This window comes from Hippopotamus amphibius, chromosome 1 (assembly GCF_030028045.1).
Source record: "Hippopotamus amphibius kiboko isolate mHipAmp2 chromosome 1, mHipAmp2.hap2, whole genome shotgun sequence".
NCBI classification, from domain to species: Eukaryota; Metazoa; Chordata; class Mammalia; order Artiodactyla; family Hippopotamidae; genus Hippopotamus; species Hippopotamus amphibius.
In genome coordinates, this window is record NC_080186.1 from 222,928,333 (window position 1) to 222,953,252 (window position 24,920).

The 24,920-nt window shown below is 44.8% G+C and overlaps 1 protein-coding gene across 14 annotated transcripts in view; it reads right to left on the bottom strand.

Moving 5' to 3' along the window:
• Window positions 1–7,230: 7,230 nt before the first annotated feature.
• The window catches only part of MAST4 (microtubule associated serine/threonine kinase family member 4), a 554,707-nt gene continuing 537,017 nt past the window's right edge, over window positions 7,231–24,920 (bottom strand). For 6 of the 14 annotated variants that reach the window (XM_057742087.1, XM_057742070.1, XM_057742078.1 and 3 more), the window contains 3 exons: window positions 19,086–19,222; window positions 16,884–17,065; window positions 7,411–16,538 (listed from right to left, as the gene is read on the bottom strand). In XM_057742087.1, coding sequence (XP_057598070.1) covers window positions 10,006–16,538; window positions 16,884–17,065; window positions 19,086–19,222 — 6,852 coding nt within the window. In that variant the 3' untranslated portion in view covers window positions 7,411–10,005. Of the gene's footprint in view, window positions 16,539–16,883; window positions 17,066–19,085; window positions 19,223–24,920 lie in introns of all 14 variants that reach the window. The other 8 variants (XM_057742007.1, XM_057742123.1, XM_057742017.1 and 5 more) reach the window with 5 other exon arrangements.

Consider the following 24,920-nt stretch of genomic DNA (forward strand, 5'->3'; position numbering starts at 1 on the left):
AAGGAGGGAACATAGACCCACCCATTGGCAGACAAGCAGATTAAAGTTTTACTGATCTTCGCCCACCAAATCAGATTAAAGTCTTACTAAACTCCGCCCACCCAGCCCTACTCACCATCAGTCCCTTCCATCAGGAAGCACACACAAGCCTCCTAGATAGCTTCCTCCACAAGAGGGCAGACAGCAGTATCAAGCAGTATCAGCAGTATTTCCTCCTCTGGAACTGAAAACCACAGCCACAGAAAGATAAAGAAAATGAAAAAGCAGAGGACTTTGTACCAGATGAAGGGACAAGATAAAACACCAGAAAAACAACTAAATGAAGAGGAGATAGGCACCCTTCCAGAAAAAGAATTCAGAATAATGATAGTGAAGATGATCCAGGACTTTGAAAAAAGACTGGATGCAAAGATCAAAAAGTTTACCAAAGACCTAGAACAATTAAAGAGCAGAGATATGCAACACAATAACTGAAATGAAAAATACACTAGAAGGAACCAACAGCAGGTTAACTGAGGCAGGAGAGTGAGTAAGTGACCTGGAAGACAGAATGGTGATGATCACTGATGTGGAGAAGAATAAAGAAAAAAGAATGAAAAGAACTGAAGACAGCCTAAGAGACCTCTGGGACAACATTAAACGCACCAACATTCACATTATAGGGGTCCCAGAAGGAGAAGAGAGAGAGAAAGGACCTGAGAAGATATTGGAAGAGATTATAGTTGAAAACTTCCCTAACTTGGGAAAGGAAATAGCTACTCAAGTTCAGGAAGTACAGAGAGTCCCAGGCAGGATAAACCCAATGAGAAACACGCCAAGACATATAGTAGTCAAACTGACAAAAATTAAAGACAGAGAAAAGTTATTAAAAGCAACAAGAGAAAAATGACAAATAACATACAAGGGAATTCCCATAAGGGTAACAGCTGATTTCTCAGCAGAAGCTCTGCAAGCCAGAAGGGAGTGGCAAAATATACTTCAAGTGATGAAACAGAAGAACCTACAACCAAGAATACTCTACCCAGCAAGGATCTCATTCAGATTTGATGGAGAAATCAAAAGCTTTACAGACAAGCAACAGCTAAGAGAATTCAGCACCACCAAGCCAGCCTTACAACAAATGCTAAAGGAACTGCTCTAAGCGGGAAACATAAGAGAGGAAAAGGACCTACAAAAACAAAAACAAAACAATGAAGAAAATGCTAATAGGAACATACATATCGATAATTACCTTGAATGTAAATGGACTAAACGCACCAACCAAAAGACACAGACTGGCTGAATGGATACAAAAACAAGACCCATATATATGCTGTCTACAAGAGACCCACTTCAGACCTAGGGACACATACAGACGGAAAGTGAGGGGATGGAAAAAGATAGTCCATGCAAATGGAAATCAAAAGAAAGCTGGAGTAGCAATACTCATATCAGATAAAATAGACTTTCAAATAAAAAATGTTACAAGAGACAAGAAAGGACACTACATAAAGATCGAGGGATCAATCCAAGAAGAAGAGATAACAATTATAAATATATATGCACCCAATATAGGAGCACCTCAATATGTAAGGCAAATGCTAACAACTATGAAAGAGGAAATTGACAGTAACACAATAATAGTGGGGGACTTTAACACCCCACTTACACCAATGGGTAGATCATCCACACAGAAAATTAATAAGGAAACACAAGCTTTAAATGACACAATAAATCAGCTAGATTTAATAGATATCTAGAGGACATTACATCCAAAAATAGCAGATTACACATTCTTCTCCAGTGCACATGGAACATTCTCCAGGATAGATCACATTTTGGGTCATAAATCAAGCCTTGGTAAATTCCAGAAAATTGAAATCGTATCAAGCATCTTTTCCGACTACGCTATGAGATTAGAAATCAATTACAGGAAAAAAACTGTAAAAAACACAAACACATGGAGGATAAACAATATGCTACTAAATAACCAAGAGATCACTGAAGAAATCAAAGAGGAAATCCAAAAATACCTAGAGACAAATGACAATGAAAATACAACGATCCAAAACCTATGGGATGCAGCAAAGGCAGCTCTAAGAGGGAAGTTTAGAGCAATACAATCCTACCTCAAGAAACAAGAAAAGTCCCAAATAAACAATCTCACCTTACACCTAAAGAAACTAGAGAAAGAAGAGCAAACAAAACCCAGAGTTAGTAGATGCAGAGAAATCATAAAGATCAGAGCAGAAATAAATGAAATAGAAACAAAGAAAACAATAGCAAAAATCAATAAAACTAAAAGCTGGTTCTTTGAGAACGTAAATAAAATTGATAAACCTCTAGCAAGACTCATCAAGAAAAAGAGGGAGAGGACTCAAATCAATAAAATTAGAAATGAAATAGGAGAAGTTACAATAGACACCGCAGAAATAAAAAGCACCGTAAGAGAATACTACGAGCAACTATACGCCCATAAAATGGACAACCTGGATGAAATGGACAGATTTTTAGAAAGGTATAACCTTCCAAGACTGAATCAGGAAGACATAGAAAATATGAACAGACAAATCACAAGTTATGAAATTGAAACTGTGATTAAAAATCTCCCAACAAACAAAAGTCCAGGACCAGATGGATTCACAGGTGAATTTTATCACACATTTAGAGAAGAGCTAACACCCATCCTTCTCAAACTCTTCCAAAACATTGCAGAGGAAGGAACACTCCCAAACTCATTTTATGAGGCCACCATCACCCTGATACCAAAACCAGACAAAGATATTACAAAAAAAGAAAACTAGAGACCAATATCACCGATGAATTTAGATGCAAAAATCCTCAACAAAATAGTAGCCAACGGAATCCAACAACACATTAAAAGGATCATACACCATGATCAAGTGGGGCTTATCCTTGGAATGCAAGGATTCCTCAATATACGCAAATCAAGCATTGTGATACACCATATTAACAAACTGAAGAATAAAAACCACATGATCATCTCAATAGATGCAGAGAAAGCTTTTGACAAAATCCAATACCCATTTATGATAAAAACTCTCCAGAAGGTAGGCATAGAGGGAACCTACCTCAATATAATAAAGGCCATATACCACAAATCCACAGCAAACATCATTCTTAACGGTGAAAAACTGCAAGCATTCCCTCTAAGATCAGGAACAAGATCAGGATGTCCACTCTCGCCACTACTATTCAACATAGTTTTGGAAGTCCTTGCCACAGCAGTCAGAGAAGAAAAAGAAATAAAAGGAATCCAAATTGGAAAAGAAGAAGTAAAACTGTCACTGTTCTCAGATGATGTGATACTATACATAGAGAATCCTAAAGATGCCACCACAAAACTACTTGAGCTAATCAATGAATTTGGTAAAGTTGCAGGATACAAAATTAACACACAGAAATCTCTTGCATTTCTATACACTAACAATGAAAGATCAGAAAGAGAAATTAAGGAACCAATCCCATTCACCACTGCAAAACAAAGAATAAAATACCTAGGAATAAACCTAACCAAGGAGGTAAAAGACTTGTATTCAGAAACCTATAAAACACTAATGAAAGAAATCAAAGACGATACAAACAGATGGAGGGACATACCATGTTCTTGGACTGGAAGAATCAACATTGTGAAAATGACTATACTACCCAAAGCAATTTACAGATTCAATGCAATCCTGATCAAATTACCAATGGCACTTTTCACAGAACTAGAACAAGAAAGTTTATGATTTGTATGGAAACGCAAAAGACCACGAATAGCCAAAGCAATCCTGAGAAGGAAACATGGAGTTGGTGGAATCAGGCTTCCCGACTTCAGGCTATACTACAAGGCTACAGTGATCAAGACAGTATGGTACTGGCACAAACACAGAAATATAGATCAATGGAACAGGATAGAAAGCACAGACATAAACTATGGTCAACTAATCTATGACAAAGGAGCCAAGGATATACAATGGAGAAAAGGCAGCCCCTTCAATAAGTGGTGCTGGGAAAACTGGACAGCTACATGGAAAAGAATGAAATTAGAACACTTCCTAACACCATACACAAAAATAAACTCAAAATGGATTAAAGACCTAAATGTAAGGCCAGACACTATAAAACTCCTAGAGGAAAACATAGGAAGAACACTCTTTGATGTAAATAACAGCAAGATCTTTTCTGATCCACCCCCTAGAGTAATGGAAATAAAAACAAAAATAAATAAGTGGGACCTAACGAAACTTCAAAGCTTCTGCACAGCAAAGGAAACTCTAAGCAAGACGAAAAGACAATCCTCAGAATGGGAGAAAATATTTGCAAACGAATCAACAGACAAAGGATTAATCTCCAAAATATATAAACAGTTCATCCAGCTCAATATCAAAAAAACAAGCAAACCAATCAAAAAATGGGCAGAAGACCTAAATAGGCATTTCTCCAAAGAAGACATACAGATGGCCAAGAGGCACATGAAAAGCTGCTCAACATTACTAATTATTAGACAAATGCAAATCAAAACAACAACGAGGTATCACCTCACACAGATTAGAATGGGCATCATCAGAAAATCTACAAACAGTAAATGCTGGAGAGGGTGTGGAGAAAAGGGAATGCTCTTGCACTGTTGGTGGGAATGTAAATTGATATAGCCACTATGGAGAACAGTATGGAGGTTCCTTGAAAAACTAAAAGTAGAGTTACCATATGACCCAGCAATCCCACTACTGGGCATATACCCAGAGAACACCATAAGTCAAAAGAGACACATGCACCCCAATGTTCATTGCAGCACTATTTACAACAGCCAGGACATGGAAGCAACCTAAATGTCCATCAACAGATGAATGGATAAAAAAGATGTGGTGCATATATACAATGGAATATTACTCAGCTGTAAAAAGCAAGGAAACTGGGACATTTCTAGAGACATGGATGGACTTGGAGACTGTCATACAGAGTGAAGTGAGTCAGAAAGAGAAAAACAAATACTGTCTTTAACACATATATGTGGACTATAGAAAAATGGTGAAAATCAACCAGTTTGCAAGACGGAAATAGAGACACAGATGTAGAGAACAAACATATGGACACCAAGTGGGGAAAGCGGGGAGGGTTGGGGGGGAATGAACTGGGAGATTGGGATACCAAATTGTACGCTCTAAATATATGCAGTTCATTGTATGTTAACTGTATCTCAATAAAAGTTCTAAAAAAAAAAATTAAGCAAAAGAGGTTACCAAATATCACACCCACTATTATTTCATTATTTTTTCCTGTAAAATAAAAATCCGTATAAATTGAAGAGTCAAAGTGGCTGGGGAAATGCAGTGATTCAAACTTTTTTTTTTGCTTTTCTGTATTTTTAATTTGCCTTCAATTGGCCATGTGTTGTACAATAAAGAATCAGAAATTTTCTTTTTAAGGATTTTTTTGTTTTCACAAAGGCACAAGAATAAAGAGGCAGTGAGAAGTTACAGGTAGTACTGAAAAAGGAGGCAGCCTTTTTGTAAGGCTTTGTGATTTCAAATGCCAGTGCTTGAACCCATGCTTCCTGGGTTGCTCTTTCCTTTTCCTTCTGGACAGAGGGAATCATAGTTGTTCTAAGAATCCCCACTTGAAAGGGGCAGGAGGCCGAGAAGCTAGGACTCACATCACTGGGTGGTAATGAACTGATGGACGTGGGAGGCTGTCCCTCCGTCCCAATAGAGGACTGCCTCCAGCCGAGGAAAGTCACTTCAGTGAGATCCTGTTTCAGACAGTATATGTATTCCAAAGGGACAGAACTTTCAGGCCAAAGATTTTTATTTAGACAGGTTAGGGCTGGAGGATACGGCGATGCCAGCTGACATATGAAGGCTCTGTAGCCGCAACACGCTTGCTTTAGGCCTTGCAAACAGCTTCATTTCTTCCCCTCCAGGTTCTGACAGCCATCTCTGGGCAGTGCTTCAATAAAACAGTCTTTCAGCTTTACGATATTAAGAGACTTTTTGTAAAGCTGTGTGGAGCAATTCCTAGTAACCATATGCAACAGATCTTTCTTTACCCCACATCTGAACAGACTCGACAGCATGTCACAAAGTGTACAGGGAACTTCAGTCTTGGGAGCAGATTCCCTTTTCGAAGTCCTTGCCTGTATCCACATATTGGGCCTGACAGCCCCACCGGCAGCCTGCAATAAGAGATGGCGATGCACAGTCTCAGGAACCCATGCGATGCTGCTGCATGTGTCTCATGATGAACGGTGCTGATGCTTCCAGCACAGGGTCTGAGGTGTCTGAACTGCCAGGGAACCTGAACCTGGGCCGACTGATTGACTTTTAGTATACAGAAAGTAATAAAACCAAGGTTCAACAAAGCTGTCATTTCCAGCTTTCCTGGATGTATGAGATGTGTATAATACTCACCGAGGTAGGAAGAGAGAGGAATAACACAAAATGATGATGTTGTGGAAAGTGTTAACAACATCCTGCTAGGAAGGAGATTACATTGAGTGAATTGCCCTACCACTGAATGCCTTAATGTCCTCCCTATATGGAAGTAAGCAAATTTCCACAGTTAATAGAGCTAGGCTTTTTCATGTATCATTTGTGTTGTGAACCAAAAATCTAGAAGGGAAATTGCCTACTGATATATTAGAACTAATAAAGGAGCCCTATTACAGAGAAGGATTAGCTTCCTTGGTTCATGGGTTCCCACTAATCATCAGGTTTATAATTTTGCACCATATGAATTTTTGGCATGTAAACTTAGAGAAAACGAGAAGGCTTAGATCATTCACAGGGGGGCCTGGGTCTGAATTCAATTGCATGATACCTGGTAATGTTTAAAAAGGTCAAGAGCTTTAGAACCAGAAAAATCCATGTTCTAATCCAAGCTCTCTTTACAGGGCGTATATTAAGCAAGTCACAAGGACTGTCTGGGCCTATCTGCTCATCAGTAAAATGGGGTTGAGGCTTGTGCTGGGGCTCAAATAAGGTGGTAGTTAAAAAGCATCTTGCCCAGTATTAAGGGTACACATACAGTAGGCAGACAATAAATGTTAGGTTGTTTCCTTCCTTTCTGATGGTCTTAATGTTTTTAATTATGAGGGAGGAGGCAGGATTGGAGGAAAAGAAAGATGAGAGAAGACAATGGTAATTGATGGAGCAAGGTTTTGGGAGAACTGAAGTAGGCAGAGTCACAGAGAAAGGACACTTCTTCCTGAGACTGTATGGAAGATGGTGAGCATGGTGTGAAAACTGGTAAGTTCTGCAGGAAAGGAAGAAGTTAGGTAGAAAACAGAGGAAGGAGCTAAAGGCAGACTTTATCTTGAAGAATGGAACATGTTTGTGTAAGTTAAAAAAATTGAGCAAACCATTCTACTCACCAAAAAGAATCTGCAGAAAACCATCCTTTCCATTACAGAGAGTTACATTCAGTAATGTATTAGAGATGCTCTGTATGTGTGTATATGGGGGAAAAAACTTAACAGCCATTATCTTTTCATGCTAAATTTTTATTTCAATGTTATGCAACTGCATAAGTATAAATATTTGTTCAATATACAACAATTATGACATCCATAGGGAATTTCTTAGAGAAAATAAGACTGCAAACACGTTATTGCACAGATCCTAACAAACTTTTAAGCTGGTAAATCTACAGCTTGGGAGTACTACCGAGGAGCACATCTTACAATCACAGGAGACCGACCAAATAGGACACAGGAGAATTTCTACCAGCTGACTGGAGAGGTTTACAACAACAAACAGGTATTACATGAATGCAACCTTAGGTACTCTGTAGCCATCCAAAATGCAAAAACATATTTGGCAAAAATGATAATACACTATACAAAATATACATTAAAAAATATCATTTGTAAACAAGCAGCTAGTTGTGCTTTAAAGGAAAGTTGACAGTTAAAAAGCAAAGGCTGTAAACCATAAACTACCTCCCCGATAGACCTGTCTAGATGTCTGGGTGCAGAAGGATCGGGTTATGACAACTGCCAAATGCAGGTATGAATTATAAATATTGAGACCATTTCTGAAACCCATTCAAGTTCTTTCAAAATATTTGTTTCTTCTACAATTCACGACATATTGATGGGGACTGGCTAAAAACTCACGGGAAAAAAATTTGGGGCAGGGAGGAGACTTTTTTCTTTGCTTTTCTTTTTTTTTTTGCCATTGCCAATTCATTTTACAATGAAGGACAACCAGGGCAGTGGGTTAAGTTATGCCTTTGTTTTTGGAGTGGAGTTTACAGCCTCGCTACACGATTTATAATCCACAGGGCTGTAAGACGATGCTGTGCTTAGGTGAACAATTTTATAGCCCGAAGATACTAAGACATCCCCGAGGCGGGTTGGGTGCTGGATTAGTATTTACTGGTAATTTTTTTTCTCTTATAAAACAAAAAATCCTGCTACAGATCCCAAGCATCTTATAAATACTTCTCTGTGTGTATTTTCTCTTAGTGCCTTAGTACTTATGTCAGCAAGTGCCGTCTAACAATACAAAACAAGCCACCAGGAAAACTGCAACAAAAAACAAAGAAAAAGACCCCCTCAGCACTAAAATGATTGGACAAATTCTACATATTCCATGGTATACAAAATTTAAATAAGGCTTAGCAAAAGTAAAAAGGACAGTCACATTCAAGCACCAAATAGCTCCAACAAGTCTTTTTGTTACAAAAATGCTCCTCTTTATTAATACAGTATTTTTTTGCATACAAATAAAGAGATCATGTTATGAAATGTATGGAGCTACTTGATACATCAGAAATGAATGTGAAACCCAGGAACTTGCTAAAAACAGCAAGCTTCATCTACAACATAAGGCCCCTGCTATGTATTGAAATGTATCTGATGTCCTGATTATTCCTTAAAATATATGCTATGATGCCAAAATCCACACCCCTCCCTCCCTTTTCCTCAAAAAAGCAAATTTAAAACCTCTTCCAACGCCTGATGCATATTACTCAACCTAAGTACTAGCAGATTTGTGCACGGCCAGTAATTTTCCTTTGTGTTCAACAGCAGGGCTGGTGCAGAACTATTACAAAATGTGTGCTTCTTGGACTAGTGACTCATAGCATAAAGGCCTGAGTTTAAGAGCGTGAAAAGGAAAAGCAAGAAAACAGAAATAAAGTCTACGTGTGTTCACAGCCCCCACTCTGCCTACGGTGAAGAGCCGACACACACACCCACAGACAAGGACAACTGGCCTTTCAGACAGTTGGGCCCAGGATCACAATGGCCATTAGGATGACCGTGAAATGCAAATGGCTAGCTCCATCTGCTGTGGCCATCCTCGGTGAAGGAGGGTTCCAAATGCAGTGATTCGAGTAGCTCTTGCTTTAGATCTGGAAAGATAAGTAGCCAGATACAGTACTATCAAAATCTCTGCTTAAAAAATACATATAAAAACAATCTAGTGTATTTTGGGGCTTTCTTTCACCATCAACTCGACTTAGAATGCTTTTACAGAGAAAAATGTACCCTTGAAATATTCTTTTCGACCACAGACCAAGATGTGGGTGGATGTGTATATACACAGATATGGGTGTATCTAGACTTTTACACATACCCAGGTTTAACCATTCTGCTTCATTACCGCATTATGATCAATGGTAGCGCAAAAATCTCATTAAAAAAAAAAAAAGGTGTAGTAAACGACGCCATCAGCAGCAAAGTATCGACTCTACATCCCAAACCAAACACATTGCTAAATATTTACAGAGAAAATCTTTCTCCTCAACAACCCTCAACCTCAACTGAAAAGATGTTTTTGTTTGTTTTGTTTTTTTGGTACAAACACTATCTGGTAACAGTTTACCGGTTCCAATTGGGAAGGCATTTGGAAGCAGGTCTCCTCTTTCTCTGTCTCTTCTCTCCCCTCTTCTTCAACGAGACTCCAGGCTCTGCCTGGGGTGGGGGGGGGGGGTTCCCACAGTGCTGGTTTCCAAGGTAGTCAAGATGCAGCTACACACGCAGGCTGGGTCCCCCCGTGCCGCCCGGGGCCTGCCCCATCATGAGGCCTTTTTGTGGGAGCTGCCGCGCAAACTCTCTTTTCCCCGCCTCTGTCGCGCCCCGGCGTCCTTCTCAGAAGGAAGTGCGATGGGCCGCTCAGTGCTTACAGTGGGGGATGGCTTGGTCACCTCTCTGCCCACATTCTGTTTCCTAGTCTGGGCTGGCTGGGCGGGGGCTGGCTCTTTCCCTTTGGTTTCTCCTGCAGCGGCTGCTCCCGAGAGGGCCTTGTCCCGCTGGCTGGCGCCCCCCGTCACACCTGGGCTGGGGCGCTGGAACTCCAGGCTGACGGCTGAGCTGCGGAAGGACGGCAAGGAGTCGCTCTTCGTCATTCGGGTTCTGCCATCCCCCCCAGGCAGGGGCCCCTGATGGTCCCTGCTGCTGGAGGCTGGGGGCTCAGCCATGGCCCCGCCAGCCTTGGCAGAGGAGGTGTTGCTGCAGGTGGTAGACGTCTCTGGAACTATTGGTCTGGCCTCGGGAAAGCCAGAGGAGTAGCTCAGAGACTGCTCGGGGAAGGCAGCGCAGCGGAAAGAGCTCTGCGCTGTGGCCGAGAGCGACCGTTTCATGCCGCTGGGCTTGCCCGCCTCGGTCAGTGGCTGCTGGGGGCCAGGCCCTTGCCCCTTGGCCTCCGGAGAGCCCTTCCCAGCAGCTGCTGCCAGGCTCTCCGTGCCCTTGGGCCCGGCCCCACCTTGTGCCTGGTCAAGGCTGGCCCCCGGCTTTCTGCCGTCCGCAGGGGCGTAAAGTGCTTTGGTGCATTTCTTGCCTTCAGACGTCCCAGCCTCGGCGCTGGTGGCCAGCGGACTCGGGCTTCTGTCTGTCTGTTTGCACAGAGGGGGACAATCTTTCACAGTGGATGGTTTTGGGGCCTTCGGAGATGGGTTTTGCATTTCCCCAACAGTGGGAATTCTCTGGTCCACCGACTCACTGGGCCCTGGGGGCCCCTGCCGTGGCGGAGGCGCGGGCTTCTCCAGATCCTCTGGGGGACACCCACCACTGGTGGGTCTCAGTTTGGTGTCTAGAGGACCTGCTTCCATGTGCAGGGGGACTGAGGGCCGACTTGCTGCCTGGCCAATCACATGGCGGGCTGTGTCCCGGGGACCTGGAAGCGCAGGGAACTCCTCTGACACACCCTTACTGCTGCCCTTCCCCTCTGTGCCGGGGGGCTGAGCAACAGGCTCTTTGCCCACTGCAGCCTCAACGCTCGGCTTCTGGGAGGAGAGGGGCCGGTGTGGGTGCGTAGACTTTGCAAGGCCCGGGTCGGGGCCAGACCTGGGCTTGTGGCTGCTGCTTTCACCGTGCACAGCAGCGGGCTTGGGAGGGTCCTGGAGGCCCAGGCTGGAGTCTGTAATGCAGGGCTTGCTCCCCAGCAGAGAGCCAGCAGGGTGGCTGTGCTGAATGCAATGCTGCTGAGTGGCCAGGCCAGGGAGCTCTTTGGTGGTGGGTGGAGGCTGAGAGCTACTGGTGAGATGTCTCTGCAGGGGCTGTTCTTTCTTTTCTGGTTCCTTGCGACCGTCTTTCTGCACAGATTGGAAACTGGAGAGCTTTTCGGGGAGCTCTTTGGTGCTGGGTGGAGGCTGAGAGCTACTGGTGAGATGTCTCTGCAGGGGCTGTTCTTTCTTTTCTGGTTCCTTGCGACCGTCTTTCTGCACAGATTGGAAACTGGAGAGCTTTTCGGGGAGCTCTTTGGTGCTGGGTGGAGGCTGAGAGCTACTGGTGAGATGTCTCTGCAGGGGCTGTTCTTTCTTTTCTGGTTCCTTGCGACCGTCTTTCTGCACAGATTGGAAACTGGAGAACTTTTCGGGGAGCTCTCTGGTGGTAGGTGGAGGCTGAGAGCTACTGGTGAGATGCCTCTGCAGGGGCTGTTCTTTCCTTTCTGGTTCCTTGGCACCATCTTTCTGCACAGACTGGAAACTGGAGAGCTTTTCGGGGAGCTCTTTGGTGGGAGGTGGAGGCTGAGAGCTACTGGTAAGATGCTTTTGCAGGGGCTGGTCTTTCTTTTCTGGTTCCTTGGCACCATCTTTCTGCACAGATTGGAAACTGGAGAGCTTTTCGGGGAGCTCTTTGGTGGTAGGTGGAGGCTGAGGGCTACTGGTGAGATGCTTCTGCAGGGGCTGGTCTTTCTTTTCTGGTTCCTTGGGACCGTCTTTCTGCACAGATCGGAAACTGGAGAGCTTTTCAGGAAGCTCTTTGGTGGTGGGTGGAGGCTGAGAGCTACTGGTGAGATGCTTCTGCAGGGGCTGGTCTTTCCTTTCTGGTTCCTTGGCACCATCTTTCTGCACAGATTGGAAACTGGAGAGCTTTTCAGGGAGCTCTTTGGTGCTGGGTGGAGGCTGAGAGCTACTCGTGAGATGTCTCTGCAGGGGCTGTTCTTTCTTTTCTGGTTCCTTGCGACTGTCTTTCTGCACAGATTGGAAACTGGAGAGCTTTTCGGGGAGCTCTTTGATGGTGGGTGGAGGCTGAGAGCTACTGGTAAGATGCTTCTGCAGGGGCTGGTCTTTCTTTTCTGGTTCCTTGGGACCGTCTTTCTGCACAGATTGGAAACTGGAGAACTTTTCGGGGAGCTCTTTGGTGGTAGGTGGAGGCTGAGAGCTACTGGTGAGATGCTTCTGCAGGGGCTGGTCTTTCTTTTCGGGTTCCTTGGGACCGTCTTTCTGCACAGATTGGAAACTGGAGAACTTTTCGGGGAGCTCTTTGGTGGGAGGTGGAGGCTGAGAGCTACTGGTGAGATGTCTCTGCAGGGGCTGTTCTTTCCTTTCTGGTTCCTTGGGACCATCTTTCTGCACAGATTGGAAACTGGAGAGCTTTTCGGGGAGCTCTTTGATGGTGGGTGGAGGCTGAGAGCTATTGGTGAGATGCTTCTGCAGGGGCTGGTCTTTCTTTTCTGGTTCCTTGCGACTGTCTTTCTGCACAGATTGGAAACTGGAGAACCTTTCGGGGAGCTCTTTGATGGTGGGTGGAGGCTGAGAGCTACTGGTGAGATGTTTCTGCAGGGGCTGTTCTTTCTTTTCTGGTTCCTTGGGACCGTCTTTCTGCACAGATTGGAAACTGGAGAGCTTTTCGGGGAGCTCTTTGGTGCTGGGTGGAGGCTGAGAGCTACTCGTGAGATGTCTCTGCAGGGGCTGTTCTTTCCTTTCTGGTTCCTTGGGACCATCTTTCTGCACAGATTGGAAACTGGAGAGCTTTTCGGGGAGCTCTCTGGTGGTAGGTGGAGGCTGAGAGCTACTGGTGAGATGCCTCTGCAGGGGCTGTTCTTTCCTTTCTGGTTCCTTGGCACCATCTTTCTGCACAGACTGGAAACTGGAGAGCTTTTCGGGGAGCTCTTTGGTGGTAGGTGGAGGCTGAGAGCTACTGGTGAGATGCTTCTGCAGGGGCTGGTCTTTCCTTTCTGGTTCCTTGGGACCGTCTTTCTGTACAGACCGGAAACTGGAGAGCTTTTCGGGGAGCTCTTTGGTGGTGGGTGGAGGCTGAGAGCTACTGGTGAGATGCTTTTGCAGGGGCTGGTCTTTCTTTTCTGGTTCCTTGGCACCATCTTTCTGCACAGATTGGAAACTGGAGAGCTTTTCAGGGAGCTCTTTGGTGGTAGGTGGAGGCTGAGAGCTACTGGTGAGATGCTTCTGCAGGGGCTGGTCTTTCCTTTCTGGTTCCTTGGGACCGTCTTTCTGTACAGATCGGAAACTGGAGAGCTTTTCAGGGAGCTCTTTGGTGGTGGGTGGAGGCTGAGAGCTACTGGTAAGATGCTTCTGCAGGGGCTGATCTTTCTTTTCTGGTTCCTTGGGACCGTCTTTCTGCACAGATTGGAAACTGGAGAGCTTTTCAGAGAGCTCTTTGGCGGTGGGTGGAGGCTGAGAGCTACTGGTAAGATGCTTCTGCAGGGGCTGGTCTTTCTTTTCTGGTTCCTTGCGACCGTCTTTCTGCACAGATTGGAAACTGGAGAACTTTTCGGGGAGTTCTTTGGTGCTGGGTGGAGGCTGAGAGCTACTGGTGAGATGTCTCTGCAGGGGCTGTTCTTTCTTTTCTGGTTCCTTGCGACCGTCTTTCTGCACAGATTGGAAACTGGAGAGCTTTTCGGGGAGCTCCTTGGTGGTGGGTGAAGGCTGAGAGCTACTGGTGAGATGCCTCTGCAGGGGCTGTTCTTTCCTTTCTGGTTCCTTGGGACTGTCTTTCTGCACAGGTCGAAAACTGGAGAGCTTTTCACTCTTCTCACTCTCTGTCCTGGGTAGCTCCATGGACCACCTGGCAGGAATGGATTCCAGCTTCGATTCCAGACCACTCCTTCCCTTGCCCAGCTCCCGCTCACAAGGAGCCACTACAGAGTGCAAAAAGGAGTCCTCTCTGGCCACTGGCCTCACCTCATCTCGGCCGTCTTTGGGGTTTGCTTTCGCATAAGCCCCACGTGCTTTCTCCAAGGTCTGGGTCTGGGTGGAGACCTCCGGGCGGGTCCTCCCCAATGCAGGGAGGGTTTTGGAGTTGTCACTGGTTTTAGCAGCTTCTAGTGGATACAGCTCCTTGGAGGCGTCTCTGCCGATATCAGCCCTTGAAGCTGACCGCTCACTTCTGGCTGTGGAAGGGCCCCTTTCGGATGACTCCTTCCCACTCAGCTTCTCCCGCGAAGGGGAACCTTCAGGTGGGAGCAGGCTGCGTAATCTAGATGGGTCGGTGCCTTGGAGGTTCTGCCCCAGGAAGGGAAGGAACTTAACATCAGGGCAGTGATCTTGGTGTTGGCTGGGGCTGCCCTCTCCCCACTGGGGGTGGCTTTCCATGATGGTTGCTGGGGTCCTGGCCGTGCAGGAAACCTTCCAGTCTAGCCTCAGCTCTGGTTCAGGCAGGGGAGCTGCTGGTGAACTCTGCAGACCCCGGCTGGGTGGTGAGAACCGAGGCTCAAGCAGGTAGGATTTGTTCCTCTTGAAGCTGGCAGGGGAGCCCTCCCTCTGACCCGCAGCCTCTCCCTTTCTCCCCAAGTTGCTGGGGGGACCCGGTGGCACAGGGGGCCCCACGTCACTGCCCGGGCTGGGGCTCTGCACAGACTCTGGGGAAGCCAGCTCCGTCTTGGAGGCCTGCGGTCCGGACAGGAGAGCAATGTCCAAAGTGCCCTCAATGGGCTTCAGGCATGACACAGACCTGCCTTCCAGCTTATACTCAGAGGGGCTCTTCCGGACAGGCGACTCTGGAGCGGCCAAGCCCGGCTTCTCCGCTCCGCCGTCCCCCCGGCCAGAAAGGGCCTTGAGGGGCACACAGGAGACGGCGCTGAGCTGAGCTGCGTGGGTGCTGCTGCTGAACGGCGCGCGGCTCTCAGAGGCGGGCGGGGCCTCTTGCTGCCCTCCCGCCGGCCGGCCTGGGCTCCCCGGCTGGCACTCCTGGACACCAGGTGTCATCTTGGGCTTGAGCGCAGGGCAGAGGCCATCATCTTTGTCTTCAAGGGACATCTTCCTTCGGAGGTAATCGATGTTGCCCAGCTTGCTGTCTAACTTTTCACACCGGAGACCCTCCTTGGCCTGGGGGTCCTTCTCTGTGTTGTCACCCTTCCCGGAGGTGGACCTGCGGGTGGCATGACAGAGGCTGTCTTGGAGGGTGCTGTGGGCCGAGGCTCGTCTGAGGTCACAGGTGCTCTGGCTGTGGTCCCCGGGTGCTGCTGCCCCCTCCAAGGTGACCCCCTCGCTGGCACGCACGCTGGCCTGCTTGTGGAGGGCACCTTTCAACAGGCTGCCCAGGGCCTGGCTCTCCGGCACCGCGGCTTTATTTTCAAAATGAGTTGACCTCTCTGAAGCCTTTGGATAGATTTTCTTCTCCCTCTCGTCTAGCCTAAAAGCAGAGAGATTTTCCAAATCGCTGCCAAGTCCGTGGGGTTTCTGGCGGGACTCCTGCTTTTCCGGGAGCCCGTCGGGTTTCTTCACCACCACCTTGGCCTTCAGTTTCTCTCGGTCCAGCTCATCCACAGACTCCTGGCGGCCCAGCTTCCGGGACACAGGGCGTTTCAGGCAGCCTTGTTCCACAGGCCTGGCCCGGCTGAGGGCGGGCGCATCGCACACGTTCTCCTCCAGGCCCTGCAAGGTCACCTCCCGCTGGGACTGCTCCCGCTGCACCTCCTCCTGGGTGACCTCCAGGCTGTGCTTGCGGGAGCACAGGTGCTTCTTGTCACCACTGTAGGAGGGAGAGAGCTTCTCCTCTGACTGCACGCGCTTGAGCAGTGGAGACCGCGGGGGCTCTGCGCTCTTGGGCCTCACGATGTGTCTGACGATGGTGGGCGGGGAGTGCATTTTGCTGGGAAAGGCTTGAGTGATCTTGGAATTGCCAAGGGAGTGTCCCAACAGAGGGGACGGTGACCGCTGAGGGGAGGTGGGCTGTGGCGTTGGAGAGGGCGTCCGGGCCAGCGGGGAGAGCGGGATGTTGCCTGCTGACTTGCGCCTTCCGGACCGGTATCGCTGCCCGCTGAGTTTGGGGGCCAGACCATGGAGCGTGCTGGGCCGGATGTGTCCGGATCCTGCTGGGGAGTTGGGGGCACTAGAGCTTGGGGAGCTGCTCTGGGAGGAGTTAGTACCTGTGGACGGAAAACAGATTGCTGTGAGTAACAGCCACCTTCTCTTCTCTTTCCATGCTTCCAGACCTAGCTGCTGTCAATAAGGTCAGGTAAAGGTCAGCAAATTGTCTCAGCGTCTAAGCCTAGTGAATAAATGCTTTTCAGATAAACCTCCCCACACCAAGGGTTGACACAGTACGTCCTGCCTTTTTTAGTGGACTGAGCAGCTTTATCTTCTGACCTTCCTGGAAGTCCTGTTCTCTGTCAATTGCATCCTCAACCTTCTTTCCTGAGGCAGGAATAAGCCTGTCCTCCAGGATCTCAGATGGTGACCCCTCAACTCTTGCGAGGCGAGGAGACACTCACCGGATGGGAAGTCAGGGGTGGAGCGATAGCTGGGCGTAGGGGATCGGGGAGACAAGCTGTGAGTGGGGGACCCTGGGAGGCTCTCCCCCGATGACAGGGATCGGTTCAAGCAGGAGAAACTTCGGCTGGTGTGGAGTAAAGGAGAAGGCTGCTTGGCTAGTTTTTTGAAAAGGGATCTCCTCCTAGAGTGGAAACAGGAGAAAACGGATCAGATTCTACATTCAAAAGCACTCCTCCTTCCCCACCGCACCAGTGCATTCAGCACACACCTCTGTGGCAGAGGCGGTGATAGGATGCAGATACTTTTAAAGAGAAGTATCCCACTCTCATATTCAAAACCTTTTTATGACTTTGATAATACACAATGGAAGCTCTCTTCTCTTAATTTCGAGCACGTTAAGAAGAGTTGTGAAAATAGGGAAAATACGTAATAAAAATATATTCATTTATTTATATGTCAGGTTTTCGAGGACACCTGTTTTTGCCTGAAAGCTTCTGAGTACACAGCCCCAAACACACGGACACAGTTTAATCACGAGATAATACAAAGTAAATCCCTGGAAGAGAAATCATCATCTTGGATATAGAATTCTTTAATGGTGACACACTGGGTAGCGGCTTTATCTCCGAGGGGCTGTTTGCTCTGCTTATTCCACTGTGAGCTCTTGAATATTACTAATGTACGCGGAGGCTGTACACTTATGTAGAAAAACCCAGCAAGGTGAACTGAAGCTTATCACATCAGCAGGGCAGCAGACGCAAATGTGTTCTTAGTGTCCAGCAAGCACATCTTAAAGCAAAAAGCACAGCTTCAGGTGGCTTTGAAGTGCAGGCAGCTATACAGAGTTCCTTCACCATCACGCAGGCCTGATTCACCCCCAGAAACTGAGGCACAAAGTTTATACTCTGCTACCCCTTGAAGGAGTGTGTTCTATAATACAGAACACCTAAACCACAATTAAAACATAAAGCTCACATTAAAAAAAAAAGGAGGATCTCAGAATGTATGTGTGTTTATGTGTGTAATTTTAGTCACAGTAATAAATGTACTTGAGTTAAAAAGTCAAATAGTTTTATAAACTTATAATGAAAAATAGCAACTCTGTGCGCTCTGCCTTTTTTCCAATCCCCAGAGAAACCACTTTCTATTCTTTCAGTTGCTGCTTTTCCTATTTGTCTCTATATTTCTATGAAATGTGCTTACGCTGTTTTTTTAGTTTTTCAATTTTAGAAATTATCTGTTGATTTCCTACCACAGAGGATGAGAATGGAGCTCTTACACAACGTCTTCCACCTTCTAATCGAAAGCACTTCCCTGTTTCTATTCCTCCCAGAAGAGCTAAACCAACATTTTGGTTAGAAAAAAAAGGCTGATGCTTTCTTTATTTTACATGCTAAATACTATTCACAGCTTGGCCATGAAAAGCATAATTTTATTTTCCTTTCTTGTATAACTTTGTCTTTCTCGGAGTTAATAATCATTCCTTTTCCATTTGCTAGTTTTTCTTTCCTATCATCAAAAATCCTCATAATGTGATCCAACACACCGAATCCAAGTGGGTTAAGTAGGGACGCTGTGACATCATGCAGGGAGCACATTTAGACAATAGTGTGGCAAGAAACATCCTCACCAGAAACACACACACACACACACACACACACACACACACACCCCTTGCTGGTGTCTACACAGGGCACAAAATGATATGATACTCATGGTGCCCCCCCACAGTGCAAACGTGTAACCAAGTTAGACTTTCAGTTAGTAAAACAAAGCCTTTTTATTTCTAGGCTTATTTGGATGCTTTAAAGATCTACTTATCTTAGAATACCTGCCATTAGAAAATAGCAAATATTTGCTTTTAGATAATGTAAAGGACATTATTAAATATAGATATAATGCTAAACACTGCCTGAAGTTTCAGTTCCCCAAATCCAGCTCAACTGAAATGAAGTCTAGAGGCTTAAGGAGAAGCAAAGGGCTTTCCATGGTTCTCACACATGAGAAAAAGCAATCTAAATTCTTCTACAGTGTAACTATATAAATCTTTTCACTATGAAAAATAATGCTGTTATGAATGAATATAAACTCTAATATATAAATACATGTGAACCATGGGGCAAGCATTTAAATTAAGTACGCAGTAACTGTCCTTCAGTGTGGGATGCACGAAACCCACAAAGAGGACAGCTCTAACTCACCTTTCTAGACTTTCTTTCTTCTTAGATTTCTTACTCCGCCTCACCATCCGGCTCTTATAGCTGTTTCTCCTGGCGGGACCCGTCTTGATTGATGTGTTTTCAAACGGGGTGGTCGTGATTGACACCTTATTCCCACTCTGTAAAAAATGAGGTGGTGTTAAAGGGAAATGCTGTGATGAAACGAGATCAGAGCAGAGACAGGAGATCCAAAGACAAATAAAGATTCATAAGGACGGACATACAAAAGGCTTCCCTGTGTCAATGCCCCTTAAAGCAGTGACGTCCTGACAAACTGGGTGGGAAAAAAAATGGGATTTAAAAGTGTGGGATTTGGACTCCACAGAGCTGAGTTCAAATCCAAGCCTGTGACCTGAGCACTTGCTTTCCATCTAAAAGGAGAGCCACACCTGTCTCCTAGGGCTCATCTGAGGATCAAGGGGATAGACTCTGTAAAGCCTTTAGCACCGAGGTAACACATGGAAAGGACTCTATAAGTAACAGTTATCATCATCCATATGTATTAAGTATAAACATGCCCAGGGGCTCTCTGCTCTTGATTTTTCTTTTCTCTCTTTTTGGTGTTTTTCCTTTGACTTAGAAATCATAAAGCAGCAAAACTGAATGAGACTTTTAAAAATTATTTTTAAAGCTTCCTTTTCTACCACCAGAAAGCCTGTAAGCATGCAGAGCTGGAAAGTTTATGCCAGCAGGTATGAAACAGCCTCTGTTTTTCCAGGTCAGGCATGGTGAGGTCATTCCTGGTGGGTTTCTGTGTCCTTCCACTTGAACTTGGAATAGGGGCTGGCTGGGAAAGCCCTGGGGATGGATTTGAGGGCGGAGTCAGAGGCTGGGCTGAGGGGTGCCCTGGGCAGGTGGGTAGGACCCTCCCCATTCACTCCCATATCAATGACCTCTTCTTGAATTTCTTAATAACCAGGAGAGAAACATGTCCTTTCAAAGTCACAGATGGCTCTAACTCCCTTAAAAAGACAAGAAGTATAAGGAGAAGGGCCTTTTAAAAGGCCTATGCCTGGAAGATGCCTAGCAACTCAGCTCTAAGTGGTATTCAGAGATGGGGAGTTGAGTAAGGTGAGGTCTGGAACCTGAAAAAACAGAGTTGTTATATCAACATATACCTCCCCACCCAACTTGGGAAGTAATACATGCCATTATAAGAAGAAAATAGCGAAGTATATATATTAAAAAAAATCACTGAGGAGCCTACCACCCAGCTAATGCTGATAATATTTCTGTACATTTCCTGCTGGTCTTTTATCAGGCATGTATAAATTATGTATATATATATATATATATATATAGATGTACTTTATAAATAATTTAAATCAATTAAATTAATCTAATATTTAGTTTTCTGTTGGTTTTTTTTTCACTTCACATTTCGTAACTTTGAAAAACTTGCCCTTCATCATTGAATATTTCCTAAGAACATATTTTTTGCTGGCTATTTAAAAATACTCCATGAGATAGGTGAATCAAAATTTAACTATTTCCCTATAGCTGTTGTTTTCTATTTTGTAATTCTTGTAAGAGCTGAAATAAATACCTTTATCTATGAATCACTGTCCTAACCTCTGACATTTTCCTTAGATTACCTAATTAGATTCAATATACTGTACCAAAGGGTCTAGCTGAACTTCTTAAAGACTGCTGGTACACATGCATGCACTCATTTCCAGAAAGTTTGTGTCAATTTATACTCTTGCCAGTAGCACATGAGTAGCTATCTTAGCACAGGCTTGTCAGAATTGAATATTAACATTAAACAAATTACCAATTTTATAGGAAAAAGTTTTATCAAGTTTTAACCTTTGTTCTTTGGCTATTAACAAAGCTGGATTTTGTCTCATTTATTTTTGATCGTTTGTATTTCTTTAGAGAATGATTTGTTCATGTCTTACCTCCAATTTTGTATCAGAAAGTCTTACTATTCTTGATTTTAGAGTTCTTTACATATTTAAGAACATATAATCCCAAACTTAATGTCATAATTGTAACAAAATATTTTAGGGAAGTGGGATTTGAGCTTGAACAAGAGAAATTTTTTTTTCATTCTGAAAAAATAAATTATATGTTTTACATGCAAATGCCAAAACTTTAAAAATAAGCTTTTATCTGATATTAGAGACTGACATTCAATTATTCTTTAAACTGAAAATTCAACTTTTAAGTATAAAAGGCCTGACATGGAAAGTTGTTTGGAATGGGATTTTCTCTTTACAAACTGAGTACGGCGAGGCTAAAGTTTTCGTTTTTCCTATGCCGTACAAAGGAAAGGGGCAACAAACATGATGGGAGTTCATCTTTCACTGAAGTTCTTTCCATCCTTTTCTACATCACATGCAGAGTGGACGCAGGGCCACAATGATCACTGGAGCTGCTGGAGCCTTTGAGCCACCTAAGTTTGAATCCACTTCCACTCCTTCTAACACAACTCAGCACTGGCTTTTATATCTTTATCTCTAAGAGGCTCACAATGCCACTGAACATTTTAAAAGAACATTGTGAATAGTAAAGCATTTTTCACATATATTCTCTTACTTTCTTTTCACAACCATGTCATGAGGGTATTTTGTTTTTAAACCTTACGAAGTAGGAAGGGATTATTATTCTTTAATTAGAGATAAGGGAAAGAGATTCAGAGACACTGAGATTCTTTTTTCCCAAGGTCACAGAGCCCAGTGGAAGAGCCCACACCTGGTTCTCCTGCCCCACACCGCCCACTGCACACGCCTCATGGGCAGGGCATGCCCTGAGCCCTTCCACCTCTCTGGTTCCCAGCAGAATGCACCCCTTGCACTTAATGAGTGGTGGTGAGGGAGCCAGGCACTGGAGCCATGTAAGCAATGATCAGTGTATCAGATTGCCAAGAAGAAATTTTAAAAATATAAAAATATCATAAACATTATATGAAAAAATATAATACAAATGCTGAACACTTCTCATCAGAAAAGGTATGACCAGGGTTTGCTGAATAAGAGCCGATCATCAAGTTCTGTAAAAACGTCCCTTTCCACTATAAAACCAAATCCAGTTTTCTTTTTCTTGTTCCTGCATATAGCTGTTCCAGAGGACAGTTCACTGGACTGATGGAAATACACAAAGAGATAACTTCCCTAAGGGGAAATACAGACACAAAAAATGCAGAGTGCAAACATTAATGATTACAAAAATGGTAAGTAAATGACTGAAAAATATTCTGATTTCACAGAGAATAGGTGAGAATTGTGAAGCCTGCCACCTGGTGGATCCATCAGCTATAGCAAGTGCTGCCAGAACTCGGCGCAATGTGTTTTACTGGGTGCACTGACCTGAACAAATTCTTTTGAAGGAGGAACAATCTTTTATTAGAGAAATTCTGTGGCACTGTTTTAAAAAATAACAACAACACAACGGGGCCAGAAGACTGTTAAATGTTCTATTAGTTAAGTTTTACTTTAAGCTACTGCGTGATTAGTGTACAGTGGGAGGGAAATTATTTTAAGCTGGCTGAACTGAACATAAAACAGAAGTCAGGCTATCCAGTCTCTCCTCTCTATCTGACTCCACTTTAGTTTATCAGTTGGGCCTTGGGTATCTCATTGAACTAGACTGTTTTTACATTTCTTTCCCTGCAAACGCACATGAGGAATGGCACTCTTCCTGCACACCTGTGTCCTTGCCCTGAGTCACACCCTCCGTGAACCAGCCATCTTGCACACTTCATCCCAGATGCTATGAACTCAGGCTCCAGCCACGCTGGTTTACTCATGCACCTCAAGCACTTTGTGCTTCCTGTCCTTGTGTTTTTAAGCATCTTCTGTATTTTGCCTACAGCGTCCTGCATCCCCTTCCCATACACTAAATGTCCACCCATCCTCCACAGCCCTGCACAGAAAACCCCCAATGCTTCATCCCTCCCCACCCTGGTGGAAAGCTCTCTCTCCTTCAGAACTTGGGCCATATTTACAGTCTGTTCCTTTCATCAGACACTCTGACTGTAGCCTAATATTGCTACTGTTTCCCCTGTGAACATTGGACTGTAAGTCACCAGCAACCAGAAGACTTCCTGCACAGAGCGCAGCGGTGTGCTGGTTGAAAGCACAGGCTATGGAGCTGCATTGCCAGGATGCAAATTCTTTTCTGCTCTTTCCTAGCAGATACCCTTGGCTGCTTTGCTAACTTCTCCCTGCTTTAGCTTCTTCTTCTGTAAAATGGGGACATTTATATTTCTAGCACCTAAGCACGGGGTATGAGGATTACCTGAGCTTACTCACATGACGTGCCCTCGATTACCTATTATTCATATATGTCTCATTTGTTGTGGGGCCCTTTGGTACCTTGCACAACTCTGCACATTTTGGGGACCCAGCTAATATGTGAGGATGGTAATAATGATGCTATTTGATGGTCCCCATTTTAGTATCCAGGGGTTCTCCAGAGTTCAGGGAAAGGAAATTTTGAGGCAGGGGCTGGTGATATTTTAGGGCTTCTCTTACAATTGGGGATTTAAACGAATGCTGTCCTAAGAAAGCACCTGGGTGAACAGAGAGTTGTCTGGATTAGAGAGGCTACACTGGGCAGGTAATCATGTGAGCAGGGCATATGACTGGGTCCATGTGGCCTCCATCCCCCACTACAGTGACTGGAGAGAGATTTCAGTGCTTTGACAAAGTTCTATTAGCAAGCTACTTGCAAGCTGGATGGAGGTGATTACCTCCTTGTGGCAGGAGAGGGCTGAGGCAACGCTGATGGAGCACATTTTCAGGGACTCACAGAGCTGTGGGGAACTGAACCAGATGACCATGACTTTCTATTTCCTTATGCATGTTAAGTTAGTGCTTCCATAGCAGGCTCATTTTGAAGTTGTGAGGGTAAGTGAGACCAAAGCTGAAGCCATGACACATGCAATATGCTTATTATGTTCACAATCTAAAAGATAAATAAGTATTGCACATGTATTTCTAAATATACACGCAACCCTATGTAATGGATCTTCCACCTTTTTCTAAGGATGCCATAAGACTTTCTGAAGTAGTTTGCAAGTACCAAACATGGTGTGAACAGCATCTGAGAATACTGAAATACAGCTACTACCCTGATGGTCCACCAGTGATGGAGCCATCAGGGAGCCCAGGGCTGGTACTGGTCACTTTACACTCTTGTCCAAGAATCGCTATTCACATTTAGGAGAAAGCTGCATGATTACACAGTTCCCTGGGAAGATAATTAAATCCCCTGTATCCACTTTGTTTCGTGACATGGATTGCTCCTCTTGAGTGCTTTCTTTGTGAACCAGAGGCAGAATCCTCTGCTTGGCTCTGAGACAGAGCCTGCCACGGCTCCAGAGGGTGCCAAAGCTCTCTGTCACGGCATGTTTGTGCCACTGCACAGACACATGTCAACCAGACCCAGGAACGAAGGCACTCGGTAACCAGACGGGACAAAATGTTAAAAATGGGATCGAATGAATCTACCCAGAGACCTTGCTAGAGACCTTTAGGAGAAATGTACTTTCAGATTTCATAGAAGCAGGAAGAGACGTTTTAAAATCCAGAATCATATTAAAATGTTTTATAAAATAAAGTATGAAGGTGATCACATATGTCTCAGTAAAATAAACAAATGCATATTTTCTAAAGATATATATATATATTTCAGCTTACTATTCTTCTGATTTTATCAGCGATACAAGAACTAATATGAAGATACATAGTGCGAGGAGCTAAGATGCATATAGCACAATACTGCTACAAAGAATGGAGGAGGCTGAACATATTACTGCTTAAAATCCACTTGACCTTCTTTTAACTGCTGATGCCAAACTTGGAAAAGTGC